Source organism: Papaver somniferum, chromosome 7 (assembly GCF_003573695.1).
Source record: "Papaver somniferum cultivar HN1 chromosome 7, ASM357369v1, whole genome shotgun sequence".
NCBI lineage: Eukaryota > Viridiplantae > Streptophyta > Magnoliopsida > Ranunculales > Papaveraceae > Papaver > Papaver somniferum.
Genome location: NC_039364.1, coordinates 3,467,992 through 3,483,739, shown reverse-complemented (window position 1 = coordinate 3,483,739; position 15,748 = coordinate 3,467,992). Strand labels below are relative to the sequence as shown.

The 15,748-nt window shown below is 34.5% G+C and overlaps 1 protein-coding gene and 1 long non-coding RNA gene across 2 annotated transcripts; both read left to right on the top strand.

The window, feature by feature from the left end:
• Positions 1 to 9,022: 9,022 nt before the first annotated feature.
• On the top strand, positions 9,023 to 11,955 carry LOC113294594. The gene is made up of 4 exons (XR_003332664.1): positions 9,023 to 9,239; positions 10,326 to 10,516; positions 11,289 to 11,509; positions 11,600 to 11,955. It is a non-coding gene; the product is annotated as an uncharacterized LOC113294594 (long non-coding RNA).
• Positions 11,956 to 13,924: 1,969 nt separating this feature from the next.
• Positions 13,925 to 15,452, top strand: LOC113293920. Its single transcript, XM_026542362.1, has 2 exons — positions 13,925 to 14,765; positions 14,851 to 15,452. The coding sequence occupies exons 1-2, from the start codon at positions 13,925 to 13,927 to the stop codon at positions 15,450 to 15,452; spliced, it is 1,443 nt and encodes a 480-aa protein (XP_026398147.1).
• Positions 15,453 to 15,748: the final 296 nt, after the last annotated feature.

The window sequence follows — 15,748 nt, the reverse complement described above, 5'->3', positions numbered from 1 at the left end:
TCTAGCAGCTCAATTTTGCCCATAGGACTTAGCCTTATCTCGGCAAGATGGCTATTAATCCAAACATATTTGATTATCATATTAAGTGTTTGTGATAACTTTAATTATTTATTCACATATATACAATATTTGCTAATTAATTAGTTATTTAATTATTTTGGCAAGAGTTATAACTTAAGAAAGACTCCCAAAATTAGGAGAGTCTTGAAAAACAAAAATAACTTTGCTTAGCTTTCAAGATATCTTTCACTATAAATAAAGGGTTCGTGAGTGCTACACGTTTTTTATCCCCTTTGGAAAATTGGTGTAAGCTCGTAAGGTTGTTTTACATGTCTTCTGTTCTTCGTGAACAAGAGTGAGATAAAAGTCTTTGTATTGGGGATCACAAAGCCGAGTTGGATTTAATCTACGTGATTGATCATACAACTTGTAATCTAGGTTTTTCACTTCTTGTCTATTCTAAGGTCTATTCTTCTAATATAAGACCATTCAAGAGTTTTTGATCATAAACCCTAGGTTTTGATAGATTTCAGTTTCCGATCGTATACCAACACTTGTTATTCGAAATCGGAAGCTAAAAAGAAAAACTTCGATTAAGGCATCTCGTAAAAATCCTTAAGAAGTTTTAAACAAGATATCTCTAGATTTATTCTAGTTGTTTTTGTTGTAGAATTATTAGAGTTTTCTTAACTTGGAAATTGATCTTTGGAATCACCCAACTTCACTTACGAAAATCGGGTTCACTGACTTCTTGTGAGTATGCATACTGATTGTAAGTTAAAACCCTAATCTACAAGTTAGTTTTGATTTCACTACTTTTTATTTGGTAGTTGTTCAAAACAAACACAAGATTTACAAAACCTTGATTCACATCTAAAGGGAAATCAAACCGGTATTTTGTGCAAACAAAAGATCGAATCGTATCAATCGTGTTGTTGTATCTTCTAAAGAGAGCCTTGGGTTCTGTTAGAAGATTTACGAGAAGAAATCCTAAAGAAAATTGGTATTGTGCTAGGAGTTATATAAGTGCTTGAGTACAGCTGAAGCAGGTATTACATCTAGTCCGAATAGGTAGTAGGAAATTGGTGTAACAGCTTATAACCAGTGTGTGTTTATTATGGACTAGGTCCCGGTGTTTTTATGCTTTTGTGGTTTCCTCGTTAACAAAATTTCTGGTGTATGTGTTATTTCTTATCCGCAATATATTTTATTTATATAATTGAAATAATACAGGTTGTACGTTAATCAATCATAGTTGTTAAATCCGACCTTCTTTGTTGGATAATACTTGATTGATCTTAAACAATTGATTTTGTTATTTTCACATTGTTAGACCAGTCTGGACTAACCCTGTTTCAAGTGGACACTATGTTGAAATATTACTTTAATGATTGTATCTTAAAGAGGTTTATACACGGTGGATATTGAATAGGTTGTGATTAACACAAAAGATTTTGGTTCAAGAGATTCACACTAAAATCAGATTTACAGACTAATTTTTGTTTAACTCTGATTGTGTTGAAATAGAGATAAAGCTATTTGATATACTTTCCTATAGATTGAGTCTGACTGTCTAGTTGATTCTCTTGAAAGTATATTGAAGAAAGTCCTCTCAGATTGCCAAACGAATTATTGGGTGTGGTTGTTAGACCGCCGCATTTTCAGAGACCCCACCTGTGAAAGGTGATATGCCAGTAACATCCATGCACAAATCGCACTCATTATCCCAATTATAAACAAGGATGTCTCCTTAAAGCTGACCCAGCATTCGAGAGGAAAACCCAAGGCCACCTCTATTCTTGATGGGGCACCCCCCACGAAAACACATGTTAGCAATAGTATCTCGAACAAGGTCGTGTCTTAACTTCAATCCAACCTCATGTGCACAATGAAAGGCATGATCGACAAAAGCATCCATCTCTCTATCGCAACAGAGGAAAACACCTCCCTCCTCAAACAAGTTTGTATCGTAGAACTGCGTTGAATCTCTGAGATCCAACTTTCTGTTTAAGTCCTTCGATAGAAATGGCCAACAAATAGTCCTACACATGATTGATTTTGTTACATTGCCAAAGAGCAACATCATGTTCCGACATATCAAAATGGATGGGCATATCTTTTTTCACATCATCAAAGTATTTAATTGCCAATAAGCTCATGGAGTGGGGGGAAACATTTTCAATGCATAGTGAGGAAACAATACCACATAACTGATAGTAAATATGTACGACTTGTTCAAAACTTGGGCTTAAACCAGAAACGCTGGAGTGCCTTAGAATGAAATCCTGCAAGGACCATGTCTGCAAGCAAGAGGCTAGTGTCTCCATTCGTGTAGACACCTAGGCCACTTCCTTTCTTCTCCTCCCTAGCCTAGACACCTAGGCTAGAAAAAAATACTTTTCAAAAAGAATTTTTTTATTTTCTTTTTCTGTTTAATATTTTTTTTTTATTAAAAAGCTTAAACTACACTTCATTTCTTTTCTTTTTTGATTTTATAGGATATCATCCTGCTGTCATTGTGAAATCATTTACTGAGCCCACTTATAAATGCATAAACCCTAAGCTAATAACCTTTGGCATTAAAACAAAAATATATAAACCACCTAATATCATACTTACAGGTATGCACCCTCATATATAATATGTACATGATTTAGAAAAAGAAACTATACAATATGTCTATATATATATATATATTATCAGTAAGAAGTTAATTAAGTGCCTCAGCTTCTCAAAATCAAGAATGACTTTCGTTTGACTGAGATTTTTAGTATTCATTTCGCAAATGAGGTGAATGCATCCATCCTCAATAGCCAAAGTTACAAAAACGTTAAGTAGATTCACATTGTATTAAGAGGGCTTTATCGAGGATAATCATTTCACGTGTATGAAAAAAGTTTTATTTTTTGGTGTGAAGTTTGAAATTTTAGGCGTAACTATGAAAAAGGTTTTTATTTTAGGCGTAACAGGAGGAGTTACAGGTAAATTTGAACAAGGAATAGCAAGACTTTGCACAACAACATCCCCTGAAGAAACAGAAGCAATAGGACTGCTGAGGAGAACAATTTCAGCAATTTCAACATCGAAGGGGACTACAGAAATCTTTTGGATCATCTAAATAAGATTCAAACTTCCATCACATTCCAAAAACCAAGAGATAATGGAGGAAGTTACAAAGGAAATCAGTTTTTGCTTAAACTTTCTTGGTTTCCTTTTCGTTCCCAGGTCGGCAAACAATATAGCATATATTTTGGCTAAGGGAGCAAAACACTTTAGTAGAACTATAAATTGGGATTTCAATCCTCCTTCTTGTATTAATTTTAAGCTATCACTAGATAAATCTAATGCTAGGAACGATCCTAACAACCATACATTGGATGGCTATACTCTTTTTGTATCAAGGGTTACTAACTTACTAAGTTAGTTTTTTTATGACAAAAAAAAAAACTAGCAATCCTTATATATGATTGCGGACAATCTTTTCTATAGTTTTGCACATTTTTTAGGTTGGTTACTCCATTCCACACGCCATCATGGACTTATTCATCTAAGATGTAAGTTTCTGATGCGTCTCTCTATCAGAAATTCCATAACGCACGGTTTAAGTCAATGATCAACATTTTTAGTTGTTTACCTGAATTACAAAAAACCACACAGTTTTACAAATTAAACAATGCATTGCAGTATTTTTCAATTGATATTGTCCCCAAGTTCCTGACATTTTTCATGTAGAATGTAGCAAAACAAGGAACAAATAGAGGAACAAAATATTTTTGTTCAATTACATTACACACGGGTTATTTGTTCGATTAAATATTGCCATCGAAACAGAATCCCATGCTTGTATTTAATTTTTGCATATTTATGTTACACGCCGATGATTTCCTAGCTAAAAATTAATATGTTATCCAATGATAAATTACATTGGATTAAGAACTATACATGGGAGCCCTGAGTCTATAGGGAAGTAAACTTGGGTAATGTATGTCTTGGTAGAGTTTCAGGTGTAGAAGATGTTGTTTTAGTTTTTGGCATGAGGATAATTTAAAATTCGACAAAGAAGGGATTTCAATTTCAGAAATTGATGGGAACCCAGGCATCGATAAAAATGGAATGTAAAATATTGAGTAGTTACTGTTGTAACTAAGATTTTTATTCTGAAAGCATCATTAAAACTTAAAAACGAATTCATATCTTATACCACACTATTTGCTAACGATGCTAATATAAAACGACACAATTCTGTTGGAGCAAAACAAAACTCTATTTGCCTAAATTGGAAATACTATATTTGACTTCGAATTTTTTGTATAACCTCACTGCAACTTTAGGATTTAATCAATACGATTCATGGAGAACGTCCAAGAAGTTAATCCATGAATGAAGACTTTTTTTCTTCAATTCCTTTTAATGAAAATTTACAAAAAAAAAAGATTTTTACCAAAAAGTGATTTTGAATAATGTACAAATTAAAGTAAAACGAAATTTAAAATTCTTAAATAAAATATGTTTTTACTGTTATTATGAATCCAAAATGTCATCAGTTGTTATATTATATACTTATATTTTATCTTCCCATGATAATCAATTGATAAGTATTATTATGGGACAACGTACATAAAACGTTAAGAAATTCAACCGCACCCAGTACGCAACAATAAAAAGTTACAATCAAGTAGTTTAAATAACATTCAAATATGATACATGAAATTATGAATTAACTGATCATAACTTACATGTTTCTGCATGTTATTCGTACAATCAATCAGGAGGTAGAAACACATGTTGGAAACATATTGAAGATGAACATTAATGGAATGACGAAGTGCCTACATAGATGAAGATGAAGAAAAGAAAATAAACCTATTGAGGGACTATGGTCTGCCTAAAATTAGACAGAAAAATCAGTGAATCAAAAGATGGCATAGAAAGTATGTAAACCAATTATGTAGAAGCAAACTGTAAGACCCAGTAGTCCATCAACGCATCCGATAATTAATGAAAGTTGCAACTTTCAACAGAAGTTGCATTCAAGAAATTTGCGAGAATACCCTATATAGACATACCATGCAAAATCTTTTTGTTTAACATACGTATGAAGTATCTCTTTTCAAACCTAAAATGGTATATGAGCTTTAACATTTTATATTCAAAAACAATTAGAGAGACCAAAAGATTAGGTTATCTGCTAGATGTAAATTGAAGTTCAAATTCATTCTTTAGTTGAATATTAAAGGATTATTTTCTGTCTAATTTTAGGCAATCCATAGTCCCTTAATAGGTTTATTTTCTTTTCTTCATCTTCATCTATGTAGGCATTTCATCATTCCTTTAATATCCATCTTCAATATGTTTCCAACATGTGTTTCTACCTCCTGATTGATTGTATGAATAACATGCAGAAACATGTAAGTTATCAGTTAATTCATAATTTCATGTATCATCTTTGAATGTTATTTAAGCTACTTGATTGTAACTTTTTGTTGCTGCGTACTGGGTGCGGTTGAATTTCATAACATTTTATGTATGTCGTCCCATAATAATACTTATCAATTGATTACCATGAGATGATAAAATATAAGTATATAATATAACAGCTGATGACATTTTGGATTCATAATAACAGTAAAGACATATTTTATTTAAGAACTTGAATTTCAAATTTTGTTTTACTTTAATTTATACATTACTCAAAATCACTTTTTGGTAAAAATCTTTTCTTTTGTAAATTTTCATTAAAAGGAATTGAAGAAAAAAAGTCTTCATTCATAGATTAACTTCTTGGACGTTCTCCATGAATCGTATAGATTAAATCCTAAAGTTGCAGTGAGGTTATACAAAAAATACGAAAGTCAAATGTAGTATTTCCAATTTAGGAAAATAGAGTTTTGTTTTGCTCCAACAGAATTGTGTCGTTTTATATTAGCATCGTTAGCAAATAGTGTGGTATAAGATACGGATTCGTTTTTAAGTTTTAATGATGCTTTCAGAATAACAATCTTAGTTACAACGGTAACTACTCAAGATTTTACATTCCATCTAAGAAGAGTCTTCAGTTTCAAAAACAAAATAACATGATTGTCAAAACCAAGGCAACAATTTATTTGTTAGTTAATTGTTTGTCCTGTTAAGAAGAGCTTGATTTTGTTTTCTTTTGCTTAAAGAAATACGGTACAATTGTTGGAGACATTTTCCAGTGAATCACGTTTCTCATATTCAATGTTTTATTGTCCTTGTAGTTCTGTTAAACTCAATGAGATGTAAATTTCCATTGCTATAAACATCAATGTTATCTATTCCATATTGAATTTTATGTAGTGGTTAGTTTTTGTTGCCTTCTATATTTTGTTTATAATGTTGCCTTCATTTTCATTTCTGTGTACCTACCAATTTTTTGTTTCTCTGTTTTAATGTCTTTGATTTTGATGCTTAGAGTGATCTCCTTATGGGAGAATCTTTATATGTTTATGAGAACTTTGAAGGAAATTGATTTGACAATCATGGATAGAGATTTTTATATATTTGAAAGTTGGATTTATTGCTAATAAGTACTTGTTGGATTCATAGAAGATTTATAGATTTTTTTTTTTTTGATAAAGCTAGTGAGAATTTCTAAGAGATAAAAAAATTCTAGTTGTGGTTATTTGAACCTATGGCCCTCAAGTATGTGAGTCCGACCCTTTATTTAGAAAATAAAAATGTCCAGGGTTTTGGTTTCGTGAAGCAAACTGGGAACCACGCTCTACTATGATACGTGATTTTGTGTATGGAACAAACAATTTGATTCTTTGAGTTCACAGAATGAATATTATCTGAAAAGACGAGAACGACTAATTCCTCGGAGGATAACACAGATCTATTCCGATGAAAGACATATAACCAACAAACCACCCGAGTCTATGTCCATCAAATGCGACAAACAATTGAGGAGCAGTTTTTTAGCACCTCTCGAGACGTGCACAATGTTTGTTTGGGTCTAATTTGCTATCTAAATGTTACTCGAGGTGAGTTATATGCGAAATCGTTTTTTTAATTTCCTGATTTATAAAATGGGGCCTGACTCGCTAGGCGCATATTTGACTTAAGTAAAAAAAAATCAGTAATTTTACTATTTTATAATTTTGTGTTAAGATGTGAAGAGTTAGATTCAAATGTTCTAAGTTAGATCCAGATAGGTTAGGTTCAGATGAATCGGTTGAGTCAAAAAAAAAAACTTATATTATTGGAGTACAATAAAAAAAACAACCCAATCAGTTGAATGACGATAAGAAAATAGAAACTACCGCATCTCTATAGAAGTACAAATAAAAAGGACCTTAAAATTTCCTGTGGGTCTTCCTCGCGATATGAATCTGATTCGACATTTGATTTAAGGCGAGCCAGATATCAGACAACATCTTTCTATTTTTTTGATGTTTGACGTGGCATCTAACTTGATTCATACATCTGATTCATCGCCTTTGAGTTAGGTATCACCTTGTCTTGCTGGTCACATATCTGGCCTAAATCAAAAAAATGTTCATTACTATTTTGTCCTTTTATAAGCCAAGTGTATTTATAGTCGTGAAATTGGTCAAATCTAGATGAGCCAGTTGAGTCAGACAAGAAAACCCCTATAGTTGGACACAAAATTATTCAGGCGTGGGGTTGGTAGGCAAATTATTCATAAGGCTAACCCCTTTGGTCTTCTAATCTAGCAGCTAGATTATCCATCCACGTCAGCTTGGGAAACTTACTAACTCCTATGGTATGGCGAATCTAGCAGCGGAATGCTGAACAGTACAACATCCAGGTGAACGCTGAACCGAACAACGTTTGACTTGGTCAGCTAGGTTGACAACGCTGAACTGTTCAGTGTCTATGAATCGGGTTTTCTCCAGTGCAGAAGCCCCTTCTTCCTCAGTTCTTCCCATTTCATTTTCCTTCTCAAACACACCCGCAAATGGATTTCGTAGATCAATGATTCTAGACGTTTATTTCTCAATTCCTTCAGTGGGTTTGTACTCCATCGATTTCTTGATCGTTTGAGAGTATTTTCATTCAATTCTGTCCACGAAATTGATTGTGGTAAGGATTTAAAATTTTAGGGTTTTTTTTCTTTATTTTTGATTATGATGAAAATTTGATGAAATTGACGATTGATAGTTGATATAATGCATGATTTAAATGATATGTTTACGTGATTTAAATGATATGTGATTGAAATTGATTTTTAGAATTGCTAGGGTTTAATTTGATTATTTGTATGATGAATTGATAATGATAATTTAGTTTGTATGGATGAAAATGAATGATAATAATAATTTAGTTTGTATGGATGAATTGATAATGATCATTTAGTTTGTATGGATGAAAACGAATGACAATGATAATGATATTTTTTTCCATGTTTGTTATTGATTGTAGTATGGGTATAAATGAAATGCTAGATCGGTTGGATATAGTTTCATCAAAGAATTGTGATAGACATGTATGTACGTTGTTATGAAAGACTCTCGCAAAGTAAGCTTTAGAGGTAGTTTGAAGGATATTGAAGTGTGTTATAATATCATAGTGAAAATAATCCAGTAGCAAAACGATATTGTGGCAATTGTGGCTTTTCTTCTATTTTTGAGTTTGATTTCGCCAATGGAGATAGAGGCTTAGTCAAAGTCATAGCTGAGAGATGGTGGTCAAAAACTAAGAGCTTTCATTTTCTGGAGTTTGAAATTGGCCTCATTCCTTTAGATTGATACATGTTAACGGAAATTCCCACTGTAACCCTAGTAAACGAGCAGTAGATGCCGCAGTTGGGTAGTGATCTAACATATCTTGCTCTAGGGGTTAGCCTAATGGTTGACTTAAAACTTACGGTAGAAAAACAAAAACTATGAACATCTACAACGGAGTTCAAAACATGACACTCATCTGAAATTACATGTTAAGTATAGGGACCTTATTATAAATAACGTAATTAAAAAAGGGGGCATTAAATATAAATATTAGTAGCCCTTATTCTTTCCTCTTCTTCTTCAGTTCTTCTTTTCTCTTCCCTCCTTAACCCCCCCTCTCTGAAAAATCTGTAAAAATCAGAATTTCTGTTGTTTGTTTATAATCTTTGAAGGGTTTTTGAAATCATGGACGGAGGTGAGGAGCTGGTGGTGGTGGTGCAGTAGGACAGTATATTCCAAGAACAGTGGAAGAAGTTTTTAGAGATTTCAAAGGAAGAAGAACTGGAATGACTAAAGCTCTTACTCAAGGTAATTGCAGTTATCCACCTTCTTTTCTGGGTTTTTTTTGATTTTTGTATTGATGTTGAATTCTAGGGTTTTCTATCTCTTTGCATGTTTTGTTATTCTGGGTTTTCATTTGTCAGATTAGGAATTGCGATTTTTTTTTTGTTGTCATTTTTATGTAATTGTTTGTAGTAGTACTGATTTGGATGTGTTGTTAGTTTCTTCCAATTCTCAGCTGGTTATATTTTTTTCCGGGTAATTGGGGGACTTGGCAATGTGCAATTCGATTGTACAGTAGGAATATCAGTGTCTAATTTTTGTTCAATCCTAGTTTTTATTGAAAAGAATCACTTGATTCCGTATTATATGTTTATTGATATTGTTATGGAAAGACCAATTGTGCCTTGAATGACCTGAGGGACAATAGGGTGTTAATTCGTTGGTCGAGTTTTGTAGATGTAGTTATTCTGTGTGTTTAGAAAGCTGATTTTGTTATTGTAGCGTCAAGAGGTTTTTAGTTGCTTGGATGCGTTAATGGGACATGGGGGACTGCTAAAACTATTGTTGATTGTATTAGTGCATAGTGAGGAGTCGATAATAGCTTTTGGAAATGAGTTAACTAGGTGGTGTAATTGAATTCTGAGTTTCGGTGAACTAGGGTTTTATTGGTTTTGTAGATGAAAATGGGTTGTGTTTTCCTAAACTAATTTGAATGGAGATTATATGTTTGCAAAAATTACCTTTCTTGAGTTTTACCTGCTGTTATTACATGAACCCTCAACTTCTTATTTTTGAGGTGGATTAGATGCTTTATGGATTCAATGTCTTTTAGTCGAGTAATATTGGTTGATTTAAGTCTTTATGCATAAGGTTATTTGCATCTACCGGTAGAGCCCTTTAGTGGTTATTAAGGAGTAACTGGTAATCACTCTATATGTTGCATCTGTATGTTATTTTTATGTTCATAGAGAAAAATGTCAGATCTCAGAAATTGACTGAATCTTCATTCCTGGACTCTTCTTATTCTCACTACTGTTCTGTAACAATTATTATCTTTTCCTTGTTCTGCATCACTCAAATTATTAACTTTTGCTTGTATGGGTTTCCTAGTGAGCAGTGGGAGGTCAATTTACCTGCTGAAGAAGTTCCCCTGAGCTTCCAGAACCTGCGCTGGGCATTAACTTTGCTAGAGATAGAATGCAAGAAAACTGGTTAGGTTTGGTTGCAGTCCATAGCGATGCGTGGCTTCTAGCTGTTGCATTTTATTTTGGTGCTAGATTTGGATTTGATAAAAACGAAAGGTACGTCTTTCATCAGATACCTTCAAAATTATTTGATGCATCCCCATGTTGATCACTTGACCTGTTACTAAATCGTCGAATAGCTTCCATTCTCGAATTTGGCACTGCCCTGATTCTGTTTATGTTCCCAAATTCATGGAGATGTATAATATTTATTTCACACCCGTGCAATGGATGCTGCAAACGCCTTTAACAGCTATGCTAAAGCAGTTTACCTCCCTGCTTTTAGCAATTAGCCTAAATAATGTATAGATGAGGCTACCATTAAGTCCTTTTTGTTACATTACAACTGAGTACATATAGACAAACTTCTGTGTTAGCAAGTTTGCGTAGCTTGAAGTGCCGTTCGGTGTTTCGGTTTAATTAATTGTCCCAGGTATTTTCGTCAATCTTATTATAATAGTCCAATGTCGCAAGTTGATAGAATTGGAGTCTTTGAGAATCAATCTTATCTAATTGTATAATATATGTTTGATGGAGCCTTCAAATGATTTAATATTTTACCTAATTGGTTTAGCGCAGTTATGTCACTTGAACCTCTACTTTCTTAATATAAGGTAAATAAGATGATTTATGGATTTCATCTGTTGGTGCATTGATATAAGGTTATCTTGACCTTTTCCCCTAGGGTTGGTCACCTCACTGGATTAAATTTAAAGAAATATTGCTAGACTCTTATTAGTGCACTAATTTGTCTTTCATTTACTCCCGCTTTCACTTATAATTAATGAATGCTCATTCTGTTTAATTCATTTGGTGATTTATTGTACAGAAAAGGAAAACTTCTGCTTGTATGGGTTTCCCAGTGAGCAGTGGAGGTCAATTTACCTGCTCAAGAAGTCCCCCCCAGAACTCCCAGAACCAGCATTAGGCAGCTATGGACGGTATGCAAGAAAAAGACTGGATAGCTTTGGTTGCAGTGCACAGTGATGCATGGCTTCTTGCTGTTGCTTTCTATTTCGGAGCCAGAATTGGGTTCGACAAAAATGAAAGGTATACTTAAAATGTAGATATCTTAAGCACCATTTAGTACATGTTTCATCTGAGTAGTTATGAATCCATTGTTTGTATTTTGTGGTGCAGGAACCGTTTGTTTACTCTCATGAATGGACTCCAACAATCTTTGAAATTGTTACTGGAGCTGTGAAGAACCAACAAGTTAGGGAGAAATCTTCAGTTTCTAATCAAAGCAGCAACAAATCCAAGCCCGTTTCAAAAACGGTAAAAATCTTCAGTTTCCAATCACAGCAGCAATCAATCCAAGCCCAGTTCTAGGAAATTGAATCTTACCCTGTTGCAGGTTGCAGCTACTTATTGTAGTTTCTGTTAATATCAAATTTCAGTAATATTGGAGACATTTTCGGTTTGCCGGGAAATCCTATTTTTTTTTTAAACCTGTTTGGAGGCATATTGGATTTTTTTGAGGCATATTTATTTATTATCCCATCTAGGGTGGTTTTATAAGGGGTGTCTAAAGGTAGTGCAATTACCTATATATCCTTAAACAATCTAATTATTAGAGGGCCCTTATCCTAAAAAATCTAAAATCAAAAATCAAAATAACCTTTAAACTTAAACATCTTGGACTCCGATTCAAGCAATCAATCAATCAAAGGAAACACGAATCGAAGTGAGCGATGTTGGAGTGTGAAATCCAAATCTCAATTGCTCTTAGATGTATTTTAGAATGCATTTGTAACAAACCCATCTTGTTTTTGATTGATTTTACTTTGTTTGATCGATAAAATATGATTTCAAAGATGAAATTAGGGTTTTCAGAAGATCAGTTCGGCTGATCTTGGAGTATCAATTTTGAGCCGAACCTAGTATATGATTTAGAGAAACACTATGTTCGGCTAATGCGATTTTGCTAGATTTTGTCCGAATCAACCGAACCTAAATTCGTCAGTTACAGAGTGAAGTTCGGCTTATAACTTGTCAGCCGAACCTCTGTTTTTTGAAAATACACCTGGGTTTGGCTAACAACGATTTTGTTCGAATCAGCCGAACCTAAATTTGTGAGTTACAGAGTAAAGTTCGGCTGATAACTTGTGAGCCGAACCTCTGTGTTTCGACTCACAAGTTATCAGCCGAACTGTTCACTTGGTCAGTAGATCTGGATTTTAAAAATTCAATTTTTTGATAGTTCAACTTATAAAAAGGACATTAAACCTCATATAGAAGTCTACCTCTGATTTGAATCACACATTTTGGTCACTTCTAATCACTAAAATCTCAAAACCTAAGTTTTTTTCACTTCTTCTTCTTCCTCTCAAAAATTCTAACTCTCTCACATAAATTTGATTTCTCTACTAATTTAACACTAATAATTTAATTGTTAATCAATGCTTAAAATTCCTAATTAATCAAATCTAATCATAATCATTAGCATTAATTATATAGGGGTAGTTATGCCATTATCAAAAAGGATGGATAAGGGGTGATATTGTTTTTTATTTAGTGACCCTATTTTGACATTATTTAGTATGCCTCAAAAAAATCTAGTATGCCTCAAAACAGCTTTCTTTTTTTTCTTCCTTAAGTTTGTTTCAATGTTTTGTTGTCTTTGAAGTTCAGTTAAATTTGTTTATTGGGCCGGCCGACCGGAGGGCCCGAAGGCAGGGAGTCCCTTTTATGACCACTTTTTTGTAAAATGAAGCCTCACACAAATGTTGAATTTGATAAAAAGATTGGAAATGATTGCTCTTGAAAAACCCCAAATGTCCCTCTCTTTTAGTCCAATTACTACAACTCCTTGTGTATCTTACTCTTCAAGGGGTATAATTGGTAACCAAACTTTAATATTACATATCTAAAAATCCGTGCATTGGAATTTTACAAATTTTATCTCGTTTGAAAGGCAATAAAAATCTACATAATGAGTACAAACAACAATATTAAACTTAAAGTTTTTACGAAAAATTCGGAAGTATTTATCATTTTAGACACAATTTTAGAAAATTAAATGCATATACATTATCCAAACCACCACAAAGGATACATAATGGTTTATGCATTAACTAATTTTCCGTTGCAACTAATAAAATGATGTACTCCCTCCTTTTCAAGAAAAAATGATATTTTCGCTTTTTCAATTTAACATATTTGTCTTTTATTCGGTCGGCCCACCCCACCGTGGCAGAGGTGTTGTAGTCTAGAATTTGATTTACAATAGGTTGGTAGTAGTGGTCATTAGTAGGTGAATGATTTGTATTTACTCATCAGTAGGTGAGTGCTTTTTATTTACTCATCAGTAGATAAGATAAGATAAATTTATGGGAAAGTCCATGATGAATCCATCTTTGGCTCATTACGCAACGATACTTATAAATACATGAATTACATGCAGAGAAACACACAACCAAGAAAATAAAAAATTACTTGAAAAAAAAAAATTACTAGAGAGAAATGGAAGCAACAACTCCTACCACCATTACTTCTCTTAATGATGGAGGAGAAGTAGGAAAAATTGTTACTTTGAATGAGAATGATGCGGATGTTCATGCCATCATGGCACAGACACTCCAGAAGTATGTGATTATCGAAACAAACTATAACAACAATAGATACTTGCACTTGCGCACAGAAAATCCAGCGGTAGCTGATGCTCTCCGGTTTGACGGAGATTACAGTTATGACCTCGACACGAGGTTTGAGGTGGTACCAGCTACCAAGGGAACTGGACTCGTCCATATACGGTCCTTGCAGAATTATAAGTACTGGGTAAATTTGGATGAGACCAAGAACAACTTTGTCACTGCCACGGCCGTCAAACCCGAGGAGAATCAGGCTGACAAACAATGCACGCTCTTCCAACCTGTTTTCTTGAAAGCAGATAGTAACGGCATCCTTAGGCTTCGTCATGTCAGCACCGGTGCATACGTTGCGTTCTTTCTGGGTACCGGCAATTCTTACGGCTTGTTGTGTTTATCGCATTATCACGATGCTGCTGGGACATATAATGTGTGCACCGTCCTTGACTGGGACTCTATCGCTGTGTTGCCCGACCTTATAAGGATCAAGGGCGTAAAAAGCGGAAACCACCTTAAGGCATTTGAAGACGGGTATATGGACTACAATAACAAAGCTGACAATTCCTCATTGTTTGACTTTGAAGTGTCTCCAAGTCGCGGCGGAGGCATCCGCCTGAAGAGTGCTCGCTTTGGAAAGTATTGGATGGATATGGATCGTAGTGATTGGGTATTGTTAATGCAGGACACCTCCACAGACTTCCATGACTTTGAGGACTGTTTTTTTCCCCACGATAGTTGGTGACAACCGCATCATCATCCGAAGTTTGCAGAGCAACTGTTATTGCAACATGCACTCAGCAGATAACAAGGAGAACTGCCTCGCCACGCTTAATACCTATCCCGACGATTGGAGTTACATGGAGATTGAGGAGCCAGTTATATCAAGGAAGATCGAAAACGTCAGATATCACCTCAATGATGCAAGGATTTACAACGAGCAGACAATTGCACTTGTCAGTGATGAATTGAGCAACAAAACTCCAAATTCCTTAACGTCGGAATTAAATCTCAAGACTACGGTTTCCAATACAACCAATTGGAGTACAAGTGTCTCGCTGTCGGTGGGAGTCAAGATGAGTGTAACCTTTGGTGTCCCATTCATTAAATCGGGTTCAGGTGAGATTGAGATTTCAGGTGATGTTACCAAATCTTCCGAGTGGGGGGAAACGGAGACCAAAAGCCTTGAAGTGGGGTCCGTGAAAACTGTCAATGTGCCATCTATGACTAGGGTAAAGGCAAATCTGATGGCAACACGGATTTCGTACGGCATACCTTTCTCGTACACTCAGCATGACCTTTTGGAAAATGGAAGTACAAAAGTTACTGATAAGAACGATGGCTTTTTTACCGGCCACAATGGTTACGGCTATACGTACGAGGTTGTCCAGCTTCCTCTCGAGTAAAGCTCGGTGGTGGTGGTGATCGATGATGATGACTGTGATGATTGACCAGAAATTCCTTGCTCTTACGCTATTATATATTTAGTTGCATGCAGCACCCGCCTCAGTTCGCACGCAATAAGTAATCTTCATTTGCATGTTCGTTTATCTGGCCTTGCTTTGGTTTTCTCTTGTTTGTTTGTGGTGTGTTTGTTTCTGTTCAAGTTTGGGCAATCGATGTCCCTTTTGTTTGTTTGTAATTTTCGTTGTCCGTGACTAAAATTTGTCAAAAATATGTTGCCCAGTAGGGATTTCAAATA

Coding starts and splice junctions, on each gene's coding strand:
- LOC113293920 (XM_026542362.1), top strand. CDS start 13,925: ATGGAAGCAACAACTCCTACCACCATTACTTCTCTTAATGATGGAGGA. Junction 14,766..14,850: donor CTTCCATGACTTTGAGGACT/GTTTTTTTCCCC, acceptor TGCACTCAGCAG/ATAACAAGGAGAACTGCCTC.